The sequence below is a fragment of the Ascaphus truei genome, chromosome 3 (assembly GCF_040206685.1).
Source record: "Ascaphus truei isolate aAscTru1 chromosome 3, aAscTru1.hap1, whole genome shotgun sequence".
NCBI lineage: Eukaryota > Metazoa > Chordata > Amphibia > Anura > Ascaphidae > Ascaphus > Ascaphus truei.
In genome coordinates, this window is record NC_134485.1 from 365089588 (window position 1) to 365103902 (window position 14315).

General features: G+C 43.2%; 1 protein-coding gene across 1 annotated transcript in view; it reads right to left on the reverse strand.

Moving 5' to 3' along the window:
- Positions 1-14071, reverse strand: part of KL (klotho) — a 70535-nt gene extending 56464 nt beyond the window's left edge. Inside the window, exon 1 of the mRNA XM_075592135.1 lies at positions 13197-14071. Coding sequence (XP_075448250.1) covers positions 13197-13916 — 720 coding nt within the window. The 5' untranslated portion in view covers positions 13917-14071. The remainder of the gene's footprint in view (positions 1-13196) is intronic.
- Positions 14072-14315: the final 244 nt, after the last annotated feature.

Consider the following 14315-nt stretch of genomic DNA (forward strand, 5'->3'; position numbering starts at 1 on the left):
CGACCGAGTGGAAGGATCGACTGACAGCCAAGCTGAAGGAAAGAAAAACAGTATTTTCTACCAGCGAGATGGATGTGGGCCGCAGTCGCAGCGCCCAACACACTATTAGGCTGAATGACACCACTCCGTTCCGTGAACGCTCTCATCGTATCGCCCCCAGGGATGTGGACGATGTAAGGGATGTCCTGGAGGAGATGAAGACCGCTGGAATACTGACGGAGTCGCGGAGTCCTTATGCATCACCCATAGTGGTAGTAAGGAAGAAGAATGGATCTGTAAGATTGTGCGTCGATTATCGAACCCTAAATAATCGTACGGTACCTGATCAATACAATCTTCCTCGTATTGAAGAGATCCTGAACGCTCTGAACGGGAGCCAATGGTTTAGTGTGCTCGATTTGCGATCTGGGTACTACCAGGTACCCATGAGTGAAGAGGATCAGGAAAAGACTGCCTTCGTCTGTCCCCTGGGCTTCTACCAGTTCACGCGTATGCCCCAAGGTATATGCGGAGCCCCTGCCACCTTCCAGCGGTTGATGGAAAAAACAATAGGGGACATGAATCCTCGGGAGTGCCTGGTTTACCTGGACGATATCATTGTCTTTGGGAAGACCTTAGAAGAACACGAGGAGAGGCTACTGAAGGTGATAGATCGTCTTGGCCAAGAAGGATTGAAGCTATCACTCGACAAGTGTAGGTTTTGCCACACCTCAGTGACCTACGTGGGACACATCGTGTCTGCCCAAGGGATTGCTACTGATCCGGCCAAAGTAGAAGCGGTGGTGAACTGGCCGCATCCCGATAATGTCGCGGAACTGCGATCCTTCCTCGGGTTCTGTGGGTATTACCGTCGGTTCGTGGAAGGGTACTCTAGTCGAGCTAAACCCCAGAACAATTTGCTGAAGATATACCCTGAAGATACTGGGAGAAAGGCCACGTCGGCCCGTCAACCGTTTGGTGATAAGTGGACGCCTGAGTGTGAACGGGCCTTCCTGAATTTGAAGAGAAGCCTGACTGAAGCACCAGTGCTTGCATATGCTGACCCGGAACAACCATATGTCCTGCATGTGGATGCCAGTCTCAATGGACTGGGCGCTGTCCTTCATCAGAAACACCCCGAGGGTCTTCGGCCTGTAGCCTACATCAGCCGCAGTCTGACACCCAGTGAGCAGAAATATCCGGTGCACAAGCTAGAGTTCCTGGCTCTCAAATGGGCGATCACGGAGAAACTTCACGATTACCTCTATGGTGTTACGTTTGAGGTAAGGACCGATAACAACCCCCTCACGTATATCAATACTTCCGCCAAATTGGATGCAGCCGGACATCGCTGGCTGGCAACACTTTGTAACTACCGATTCTCCCTGAAGTACAAGCCAGGGCCTCTGAACATTGGGGCCGATGCTCTATCACGACGACCAGGATTGAGTGCCACCCCTGATGATGATGAATGGGAAGAGATCCCTGGACCTGGGATGCGAGCAATGTGTAGTATAGCGGCCGTCATCAATGATCAGGCCGCATTCTCTGAACTAAGAGTTGCCGATTCGTTAGGGTGCCAGTCGCAGGCGATCCCTGCTGCCTACTGCGACCCCGCAGGGATGAACATAACCCAGGACAAAGTCATAAGATGGAAGGACTTAGTAGACTATCAATTGAGAGACCCAGTGATTAGCATAATCCGACAAGCCGTTCAGCGGAAGAACCCTGCTCTATTGAAGAGTGCTCCCCGAGATCTGGTCGCATTACTCATGCGTGAGGTGGACAAGTTCGAGATAGATAATTGTTTGCTCTATAGGGTAGTCCAATATCATAACCACCCTGATAGGCGACAACTAGTTCTACCCCAAAACTTGAGATATATGGTGTTGAAGTCTCTACACGATGACCACGGGCACCTCGGGGTAGAGAAGACTTTTGGGCTAGTCCGAGACCGGTTTTTCTGGCCCAAGATGCGGGAAGCGGTGGAACAACACTGCCGCCGTTGTTCCCGGTGCGTTCAACGCAAGACGTTGCCTACCCGAGCAGCTCCCATGGCCCATCTAAAGAGTTCTGGTCCAATGGACCTGGTGTGTATGGACTTCCTGTGTATCGAACCTGATAGTCGAGGAATCGGTAATGTGCTGGTCATCACGGACCATTACACCCGCTATGCACAGGCCTTCCCTACAAAAGGCCAGAAGGCTATCACGGTCGCGAAAGTTCTATGGGAAAAGTTCTTCGTTCACTACGGTCTTCCAAACCGACTTCACTCCGACCAAGGGCGAGATTTTGAGAGTACTCTGATCCGAGAATTACTTAAAATGCTGAACATCGCCAAATCCCGGACGACGCCGTACCACCCTGAAGGAGATGCTTTACCTGAACGATTCAACAGGACCCTGTTGGACATGCTTGGAACCCTGAAGGGAATGCAGAAAACAGAATGGAGTCGTCATGTAGAAACTTTGGTACACGCGTATAACTGTACTCGCCATGAGTCCACGGGGTTCTCCCCGTACTTCCTCATGTTTGGGCGGGAGGCCAGACTTCCAGTAGATGTGCGTCTCCGAGTATCAACGGACGGGATATTCAATACCACTCATTTTAAGTACGTGCAAAGGCTAAAAGACAGTCTGCAACAAGCTTACCAACAGGCTGAGAAGTCTACAGCCAAACTGAATGCTGGTAACAAGAGACGTTATGACAATAAAGTCAAGTATCAAGAGTTACGGCCTGGGGATGCAGTGTTACTTCGTAATTTGGGAATCCCCGGAAAACATAAACTGGCGGACCGGTGGAGAGATGGCGTATATGAGGTGGAGTCACAGATGCCTGGCCTCCCGGTTTATCGCATCAGAGACACCGATGGCCGGGTAAAGGTTTGGCATCGTAATCACCTTCTCCCCATTCCCAAGAGGGAGATGAAGAAGAGGAACTACAAGCCACACCGCTCACCGGTGAGTTCGATCTATCAGAGGTGGGTCAAGAGACTGTAACTAACGAGACTCACTCTGAAACTCCGGAAGACCCTATGGAGGGACCCTCTCAAAGGGACCATCCCGAAGAAGGGGCATCTCCCAAAGGAGCTACTGGTAAAGGGCCCCGTAGGCCAACGCCTACTAAGGTGGCACCAACAGGCCAGCCTTTGGATCCACAGAGCCCGTGTTTTGTACCCTCAGAGACATTTCTCCCCTCAAGGGAAGAGGCTAGGCCTCAGGACTATGCTTATTACTCCCCCGAGGGAGTTGCCGAAGAACAACTCAGACGGAGTCAACGAGTTAGGTACCCGCCAACTAGGGTTACTTACGATCAAATGGGGGCACCCCATTATGAGGCTCAGCAGTGTTCTCGTAATAAGATACAGTCTGTGATTGTGATGCTCAACGAATTATGCAATCTCGTTTAGAGTTACCTGTGCTAAGTTATATAGTTACTGCATTTTTATTATATAATTTGTGTACATTGTTGGGAAGTTATGTGGTCCAAGCGAGGGCGTTGGAGTTTTCACCAGGGGGAGGATGTAGCCAGGTCCCCCTTGTCATGGCTGACCCCCTCCTCCCGTCTCGCCAGACGCTGTGTGCGAGGGAGTGAGGGGGGGCTGGCGCGCGAGGAGAGAGATCGATCCCTGGTAGCTAGGGATGCGAGCGGCGAGCAGGCCGGTTGCCGGGGACGCGATCGGGCCGTCGCTAAGGCCGCGATCGCGTTGCCACCGGCCCGGCGGCTCGGGAAGCAGGGCGCCGCCATGCTAGGGCTGTTGCGCATGCGCAGTAGCAGAGCACAGCGCGGGAGGCCCCAGATAGCTTGCGCATGCGCGAAGATGAGTCTGCCAGCCCCCAGGGTGCATAGGGGCAGAGACACCTGACGCCAGGGAGCCAATAGGGCTGAGGGATTTGCCAGGGAACAGATGGATACATTTCGCGGGGTTTTGCAGCTACGCAGGCAGTCAGGATCCGGACGAGCTAGGGGTAAGAGGTGGATGCAGGGGTCAGTGACCCTCTGCATAGGCCAGCAGCCCCCAAGGTCCCAGTTAGGTCCTGAGTCACCTATCAGCTTGTGGAGCTTAGGGACAGGCCCTAGATAGGGACACTGCCCCATTATTTGGTCAAGTAGTCAGGGACACAGTGCTGAAGCCGTGCGGCCCTGCGAGGTGGGTTCTGGGCTCAGAACACCACCAAAGACCCTAAGATAGGAGAGACATTGTTCGCGCTCGACTTTCAACCCACGCGGTGTGGAGGACAACGTCGGATCGTGCGGATTGATATCGCGGTACCCGTGGCTGGAGCCCGGGCAGGTAACCTGCAACTCACGTGCACCAACCAGGCCTATCACCAAACATAGTGGCTGCGCAGTCACACACACATATGCACAGTGGTATTTGACTCTGGGAGTACGAGACATTTGGGTGGGGGTTACTGGACTCAGGGTGGGGTCACATTGTGGGTGGTAGCGTCCGCCGTGACGCCTAGAGGTGGTAGCGTCCGCCGTGACGCCTAGAGGTGGTAGCGTCCGCCGTGACGCCTAGTGTGGTTAGTGTCCGCCGTGACACCCAATGTGGTTAGCGTCCGCCGTGGCGCATGATGATGTTATGATGTTATGATGTTATTGCGTGATATATGTGTTCCCATTCAGTAAAGCCAGTCCTGTTTTATATTCGTTCGCATTGTGTGGTTGTTTCCTGTGAGGGCCTCCTCCCACTCCGTTGGGATCCCTCCCAGGTGTAGGCGTTGCACCTAGAGATGTATGATATGTATGTACCCCAGGTTCCCCTAGCGGAGGCTTAGGCTCCTGAGAGCCACACAGGTTGCACAGCAGGTAGTAGCGGCGGTATTCATAGGGAACACCCGTTACACACACATAATCTTATAAGCAGCTATTTAAACAAAACAAAGATTAGGTAACATTTGTAAAAGCATTCCAAAGTGTTTTGGTTACTATAAAGACATTAAAACGTATTTAAGCAATTTCCCTGTATTTAACTTATTACACATGCCACTGCTATTAGTTTACTTTCATCCAAGGAGAAACTGACCCTTCAATTCAATAATTATTTCAATGTTGGAGTGTTCTCATTCAGCAGAAAAAGCCATCGCTGGTTGTAGCATGTTGCAAACAGAGAAAGCCAATGTCTTTTCTTATAAGATCTCCAGAGGGTATTTCGGAGATAAGGAGATTTGTTTTTTCAACTCTGGGCATGAAGAGATAATTCAATGTTGGACTGTTTAATGATTATTCACTTTGACAATGTGGAATCACATTAGCTGCCTGCGTTTTTATTTGTAATTTATCTTTGTTTGAACCCATTATTAAAAGTTTCAATACATCAATAAAGGAGATTTGGAGTAGATCTGGAACACCATTTATATGGCTATTCCTCCTTACGTTGCTGTATATTTGTTGTTGCCTATTTGCAGCACCTATTTACTATACCCTATGACCACAAACATTTATGTAACCAGGAACTCAAATATTACAAAATCCTATTTTCTCCCCAATGACACATTAGGGTTGCTGCAAACTGTTACACCTTTTAATGAGAGCTCTTCATGATTGTAGAGATACACACTCTCAAAACCTCCCAAGTCTCGTCTTCAGATATACTATTAGCGTGGATCGGGTATAATCCTTTATTACATTTAAAATTGTCCTGAATTTCTCAGTGGTGAACTTTGTAGAGCAAATATCTATCACCAACATATTAAAAAAAAATAGAGACCGTTTTTATGACTTCCAATTCTTTCCACAATAGATCAAAGTATTGCACAGGCTAAAGGACATACAAATGCAATGCAGTGAGTAAGTAAACAATCTTATGTTCTGTATATGAGCAGCAGAGTAAAATGTAAAATTATTTATCAGGTTTCATTAAAGAAAGAAAACACTCAGGAATAGTGCTTATGCTTTTTTTGTACAGGTTGCCAAAGCCACTTTTCCTTGAACATTACACACTGCAGTTACTGCACGTCTACTTATTTTAGGTAAGTACATAAGCAAACTTTGCGCAACACTCACAGGGTAGAGACTGCTCAGTCTCAATGCACCGCACACCTCCTGGTGCAAGAGACCAGGTGATACTGCACTACTTTCGTGGGAAAACTTCCCACAATGCCCAACGCGTTTCACAGATCCGATCCACTTTTTCAGTGGGATATTACCGTCTACCCTGCGAGTATTGTGACGAGAAGGCCGCAGCGCACAGGCAGACCCGCAGTACACTTCGGTCCAGCTCTGGGATACCAGAGCACTCCCTTCCCCCCCTATTGTGTCAGGGCAGTCCTGTCCATGTGGGAAGCACACGGATGCCCTGTTCGTGTTGGAAGCACACCAGGGCGGCAGGGCGGACAATATCCAGGAGGTGCCTCCTCTTTCAACATCATTCCTCTCTGCTCTGAGCAGCAGCACTAACAGACGTGTGCAGGACTGATCTGCGGAGTATCCTGATCTTCCGTCTGAGCCTCTAACTGGTGATACAATTAAAGAATTGTTCTCCTGCAAGCGCATTTTGTTATCTTGATTTTTATTATAAGTTTAAAAAAATTAGACACTATTGCGTGTCCCTGCGCGTTTCTCTTTTGTTTCCACTCCATTGCTTAGGTCGTGAGCCCCCTGAGATCAGCTGCGGGATGAAAACTCATGACATTAACCCTACAAGAGCCAGCAAGCCTAGGAATTTGATATCCTTTTGAATACTGAACTTTTTTTATTTGAGATTTGTTGTGTATTCATTTATACTTGGACATTTCTTTTATTTTTTGTGTGCTACTTAAATACAGACTTAGCACAGTTGCACTAGTTACTATTAGACTACACGATTGGATTTATGATTGATATGTTTTATTAGCATCTGCATTGTGTGGAGCTTTGACACAGTAGTTATTATAGACTCACTTTTTTGTACACGGTACGGTGATATTCACTTAGCGCACTTTGATATCTCTTTCATGCAATAGGTTTATGTTGGCTTAAAATGTTCTACCTTAGAGAATACGTAACACTTCAAGAGCATGTTCATGTGTTTTACAACAATTTAAAGACAACATTCCTTTGTATTGCCACTGTTTAAAGTATATGCGCTGTATAATAAAGCTAAGAATGTCATAAATTAGGATAGAGACACACAAATCCACAGATTTGAGGTTACTTGTACGGACGGAGAAAGAGAATTCTGCAATCTCATTAGCAAAAGCCACTGGATCATGTTTGCCTCTGAAAAAAAAACAATTACCTTCATCAATCACACAGCTGCGAAAAGAGATGGAGAAGGAGAGCATGACCCATGCAGATACAGTATCAGTATGTGGATGACCATTATTTAGAAATATTAGCAGTAAACTTATGTTATCACAAGTAGCATATGCAACATCAATAATTATGTTGTGTCACTGTTCCTGGAGATTGAAATATATTTCAATCAATTAGAACCCTTACCCCTTCCATCTCAATCTGACATGCTGGAATGCAATATTTCCCTTTCTGAACCTTTTTTAACATGCTTTGAAGATGTCTTCCCTATGCTTGGATGATGTCTTCTCCAGCACGTGGAACGTGAATAGGGGCCACAGTACCTGACTTTACTGATGTTGCAAATAAAGGGGAGAAAACTAGCATAACAGAAAACAAAAGTGGTGTACAGAGTCATGCTCTGGGAGTGCACTGGTGGTTTTTGCATCTTGGTGGAAAAGCATCATGACTTTCCCATATATATCTGTCCAAATCGAAATCCAGTTCGGGTGATTACCTAGTACTCATAGTTTGTACCATGAAGTCATCTACCTTTTTCTTGAGGTTTTTATTGTTAGTTGTGCAAGCCTTTCTGACAATTTCTCATCCCATGCAAGGTCAACACTTCTCTTTCCCAATCATTTGCTACGTGTGTCATACGGTCACATTTACTAAGCAGTCTTCTGCCATAAAGTGCCTTCCAGTGCTGGAAGACACCTTACAGCCCATTGAAGTTAAAGCTGTTTTATGGCAGAAGACTGCATAATAAATGGGAATATAATGTTTTCCTTGCTTTAATTTATGTAGGAAATGTTAAGTCTTTCATCAACTGGTTGCTCAGAAAATGGTAATGTGTTTGGAGTGATACCTTATAATGAACCAACATAAGAGTTCTTTGTACATATAGTGGGTATTTAAATATGGTCCAAAGCGGCCGCATGGGCCGTTATCAAATGAAAACTCCAATTGACATAAATTATTTAGTTTTTGAACGATAATGGTCCAAACAGACTTTTTGGACTATATAGAATTACCCCATAATTGTACACAAGCTTTCTAGACAAATCTCCAGTTCAGGTTTTCTGTGGTGAAGATACTTGTAAGGAGCTTTTATACAACTCCTGTACATTTAAAAGACTCCAATTTTTTTTTTCTATTATGAAGTACGTATTCTACAATCATTACATCATTGCCAGTGTATTGAGAGGTAACATCAATTTGGTAATAAATCCCAAATTGTCGATTAACGACAAATACTTTTTTTTTTGAGAGAGAGAGAGATTTTTACACACAAGTAATTACATCTGATTGTTCCACATTTAGAAGGGTGGTCTTTAATACTTGACTAGCGGAAGGAAATACCAGAACCAATGACTTGTATGGGCATGAAACACCCAGTTTAAACTTGTTAGACCTGACACTGTCATTAACTCACTCTGGTCCTAGATGGGATTACAACTTTGAGCAAAACAATTCTCACGCCACCTTGGACAGCTCACTGAGATAGAGTACCAGTGATTTTATTTTGGATATTGTAATATCCACAGCCTTAACACAGTAGTGAATTTGACTGTTGATTTATAGTTGTTTAATAAATCCAGAGTTGTAGCTCAAAAAGTTTATTTGGCACAAAACTGTCATGGAGACTACTAAGGCACATGTTTGTTTTTGTCACTCTAAATTTTAGAATTAGACTGAATGAGTTTGTCTTCATTTTCAATGTTTCACATTTTCTCAGTCAACCAACCTAAGTATGGTATTAATTCCAGAAGAAAATCATTTAATTTTTTTGTCCTACAATAAATAGGTAAATGATTGCCCAGATCCAACCTTTAAAATAAGAACTGCATGTGTATTTAAACTGTTTGTGCAATTAATGTATATATATTTGTCAGTAATAATAGGTAAGGTATTAGAATAGCTCTGTAATTGTAGTAGGCATCAATGTGCTAGCAATAATAATCTTAACAAGAATCCTTTCCCTTTCATTGCCTAAAAACTATGTAATAAAATTATTTTATATGCACAAATGAACTCAAAAACATGCTATAAACCGATTGCATAACTTCACCAAGAATACTAGGCATGGCAACTGCATTCTCACTGCCTTTTTTTACTTTGTTTTTCTTAAAGCGGCAATACCTCCTGTCTTTTCGTTTTTTTTTTTTTGTTTTTTTTTTTTTGTATTTTTTTTTTTGTTTTTTTTTTACAGAATCAGGGGGTACTCGGAGCTGAACTGCATTATTCCTTGTTCCAGCTACTCCCTGTTTCCTAAGATATTTAATGATTTATGCGCCAGTAAAATGAAAGTAAAAATCAAAGATGGCGGCAAGTATGGCCAATAGTAAAAACCGCAATGTAATACTCATAATGACATAGTAGTTTCATATTCTCCCCTGGGTGTCAGGCCTGAATAGCAGCTATATTGATTTCCCTAAAAGGGTCCAAAAACATCCACGTTAAAGGGTAAATATAGCATGATTCAGGTCAGGGGTAGCCCCTGTTTACAAAAAAAAAAAAAGTACAAAAATAAGTAGCAGGGATTCCTCCTCTAAGTACTTTTACCTTCTATGAGTTCAATGAAAACCTTGTAATATTTGCAATTCTGTTTGCATTTGCAATAAGGAAGCTGCCTTTTTATTCGCCAATACAAATCAGCTAGGAATCACACTTGTGAATTACAAGAAAAAGGTGATAGTTTTACAATATATAGAAAATTATTTTACCCTACATAGTTTCAGGTGTCCAGTTATTCTTCATAACATGTACTTGTGTCAATTGTTACATGTAGGTTACTTTTTAACTTTATTTTTAAAACAAATTCTATTCGCTGTCGAAGATCTAGAGTTATCTGAACTATGCACTATGGTGAACATTGCATCAAACCCTTGGCTGCTGTGGGGGGCTGGAAAGACCTTCAAAAGAGCAACTGGAAAGTAGCATTTGGTCTATTTCAATGCTTTACATATGCAACACAGTAGTTACTGCAGCATTTACATTATTGTTATGTATACACAACACCTTTGGTATTACAAACTCTCTATGTTGACATTGCAGATTACACATAAATAATGTGAATACATGATGTGTATTCTAGATGTAATCCTTTATTATAACACTTTATATCCTTATAATAGCAATTCAATTTTGTATTAATTCATAGGTATGATTGTTTTATTATTTCCATTTGATGTGTTTTATGACCAGAAATTGTGGAAACAGGAAATACTGTATAATGATACTTCCTGCACCCCAGATAATTGAAATACTAAGGGGCTGATTTACTAACCTCTGATACGACGAGTTAACACACTGCAATCCTGCAATACCATTTACTTGAATGGCAGTTGACGCAAGGTCGCAGCGCATTAACCCGTACTGGAGGTTAGTGAATCCCCACCGCCCCATAATTGGCCACTTAAAAGATATAAAGTTTAATTTTAGATTTGAAAAGTTAATTACACAATATATTGAAAATATACCTGTATTAAAGCTGCAGACCAAGCAACAGCCTACATGTGTCTTTTCTTTAAGAAATAAATCAGTTCTGTACTATGAAAAAATACTTGTAGCATTTAAAAAACAAACAAATACTCTGAATGACATTTTTGATGTATTATAATGTAACAAGCATTTTTTGATTCTATAGAAACCATTTACAAAGTCACATGAAGTCCTCTTCTAAAACAGGCTCTTGCACACCCCTTTTCGGACCCTGCCCCCTCTCTAGCAGTGCACCAATTGTATCTAGTGACGGCCTGGTCACATCATCTTCCCCACAGAACTTTGCATCTTTGGTCCTCTTCTACTGCACTGACAGCCGTTTAGTGAACCGCCGCGCTGAATCTTCGCCGATCGATAACTTCGCTATTTACGTATCATTATGCAGAATGTATTGATAAACATATTAAAGGGGGAAATGTATTATTTTTTTTCTTCAACGGCAGCTTGGACTGCTGCTTTTATTGTCTTGACCATGTATAGTATATAAAATGGTCAGATGAGTATAAATGTGCATCTTTTCATGTCACTTGCAAATGTTCTGTTATATATGGGTCAAGACATTACAGGCCCCACTTCTAAATGTAATCAGTCATTAGGAAACATTTAATTAGCCTCAAAATGAAAATGATCAAGCCAGCCAGCACACTTCATTCTGTATAATGCATTGATACCAATAATTAATTTACATGTATTCATTGCATCTCTTAGTATTACACACTGCACTAAGAATGAGGATAATTTATATGTGCAAAACAGGGTAGTGTTATGTGACAAATCTGATGCTATTTTTGCATCACTTTCGCTCTAGTTTTGTAGCCAGAAGACTTTGGGGGAGGAAAAACCTTATATGTGTTAATATTTAATATCATAGGGTCAATTCATTAAATAATTAAACCGAGGGAAAACGTGTGCAAAACATAACACCATATGTATAAAAACATGAATCTGATTAAAAAGCACTGTTTTTAATGAGATATTTGAGTGACATCAAATATTACCTCTTCTCCTGATTAAACTGTTGTGGTGGGAAGATTTGGAAATCTTCTCTACCAGGACTACTAAGAGAAATATACAGTAAGTATAGAGCACGTAGTTTGGTTAAGGCAGCAGTTTGACCTACGTCTTACTGATAGCCGTCAGGTGATCTAAAAAGCAGTGCAAATGTTCAACTTGCTCCAATTTATCATCAGGATAATTAACTAGGGGGACATTTGAGCTATTGTAGCCCCTACATCCTTAATGTCATATAATGTTGTATCCTGGGAGCATGTGTTTTCTAACACCCTATAGTATGAATCTGCTAAAATGCACTTGCTTAATCTTTTTACTGCCAGAGAGGGTTATGCAATGCATTTAACACATTGCAGCAGAATAATTTAATCAAGGTAAATTGGTGGGAAAAAAGTTCATCTTTTGATACTAAAAAACTGACATATAAAAGGGATAAATCATCTTCAGTAGTAATACATAGGATCACTGAGTGATTAGAAATCCCTTTAGTGCTTCCATCACACTACTAATATATATTGTGCCATTACTACAGTAAAACCTCTTTCATTGGTTAATATCATGGGATGTGCATCTAGCATTGTCAAATAGATAATAATAAGATATTAAAGGAGCAGTCCAAGCTGTAGTTTCTCTCCCCCCCCCCCCCCCCCCCCACCTTTAATATGTGCATCAATACAATCCACACAGTGATAATTAGCTAAATTGCCGATTGATCCGTTCTCCTGTGATCGATCAGCAAAGATTTGGCACAGGGGTTCACTAAATGGCTGTCAGTGCAGCAGAAGATGACAAAATATGTAAAGTTCTGTGGGAAAGATCATGTGACCAGGCAGTCATTAGGAAGGGGGTGTGATTTTATAAATGGTTGCTATAGAAATAAAAATGCTTGTTATATTATAATTACATAAAACATGTAATTCAGAGTTGTTTTAAAAAAAATCTACAAGTATTTTCTCAGTGATTTATTAAAAAAAAAATATGTAGCATATTGCTTGGAATGCAGCTTTAAAGAACAATGTGGAATTAGCATACTTCATTTTTTATTACCATCACCATACATATACAGCACTATACAGCACAGCATACTGTATGACAATGTTCTGTTGTATTAATTCAATCAGTCTTTAATTATGATTTGTAATGTACATGATCTGCTGTTCTGTTACAAGCAAAGACAACTGGTTGCAAACAAAAATGGGTTATATCACAGGCAAATAGTGTCACCCTTTGCCTAGCACTGTATTTATCCAAAGGGATTGCTAATTACATTTCCACTTTTTTGGGTTTTTTTGTATTGCATCTTGGTACATTCTCAGTAGCCAGTGGTCTATATTGAACACAGTGAATATGTGTTTTTACATAACTTGCAGCTCACAATCATTTTTATTCCACACCTGGCTTTTCCATCCTGCCTTCATGCTCCTGAAGTGCATTAGTCCAATAACTCACGGTTGTCTGATCACTGTCATTCATGCCCTTACCTTTATAAGATTGTGTCCAGCTTTGTATCCAAGTAACTTTTCTCCTCTGATGCCAGGGGGTACGCTGCCAGTGGCATACCCATGCCAAGCCACCACATAGGGATTGTCAATGGTGATCCAATACTTGACCTCATCGCCCAAAAGTCTAAAACACGACTCGGCATAGGTTTTAAAAATGCCCACCATAGACTCATTGACCCACCCACCCAAGTCGTCCTGAAGCCTTTGAGGTAGATCCCAGTGATAGAGAGTCACAACTGGCTCTATACTGAGCTTCTTCAGCCTGTTGATCAGACTCTTGTAGTAGGAAAGTCCTGCTTCGTTGGGACCGGATTCTGTGCCATTTGGAAATAACCTTGCCCAGGAGATTGAGAACCTGTAATGAGTGACCCCTAAAGCTTTCAGAGCTTCCGTGTCCCTGAAGACATTGTTGTAGCTATCGCTTGCCACATCCCCAGTAGCCCTGCCTTGGTCACCTCTGTGGGTGAAGGTGTCCCAGATGGACGGCGCTTTGCCATTCTGCTGCCACCCGCCCTCCACCTGATAAGCTGCAGTCCCCACGGACCACATGAAGTCCACGGGGAAGGTGTCATACAGGAACAGGTCATCCTCGGGGAAAGGAAGCTGGGTAAACCTGACCCATGTGTTCTCATTATCCCCCTGGAGAGCACAGGCTCCGCAGCTGAAAGCCACCAGCAGAAGAAGTGACCTGGCCCCCATAGCGCAGCTTGGCTAATGCTATGAGAAAAGGGCACAGGTGCTAGGCTCCCTTCTCTAGGCTGCTTCACCCGCTCCGTCCTCCTTCCCTTCCTAAATTCTCACTTTACTGTATATCCCCAGCCCCGAGCTCCTTTTATCGCCGGTCTCATGTGAGGTCTGAGCGGTCCCCTATGCTGGGGAAGGAGGGGCCATTTAATAATTAGCCAGACGCTGCTCATCTGTGTACAGTACCTCCACCCTCTGCCCGGTACACACAGCACACACTGCCACATGCACAATGATTAGGTGGTGGTGATCAGCTCACCCTGCACAGTCACACACACACACACACACACACACACACACACACACACACACACACACACACACACACACACACACACACACACACACACACAC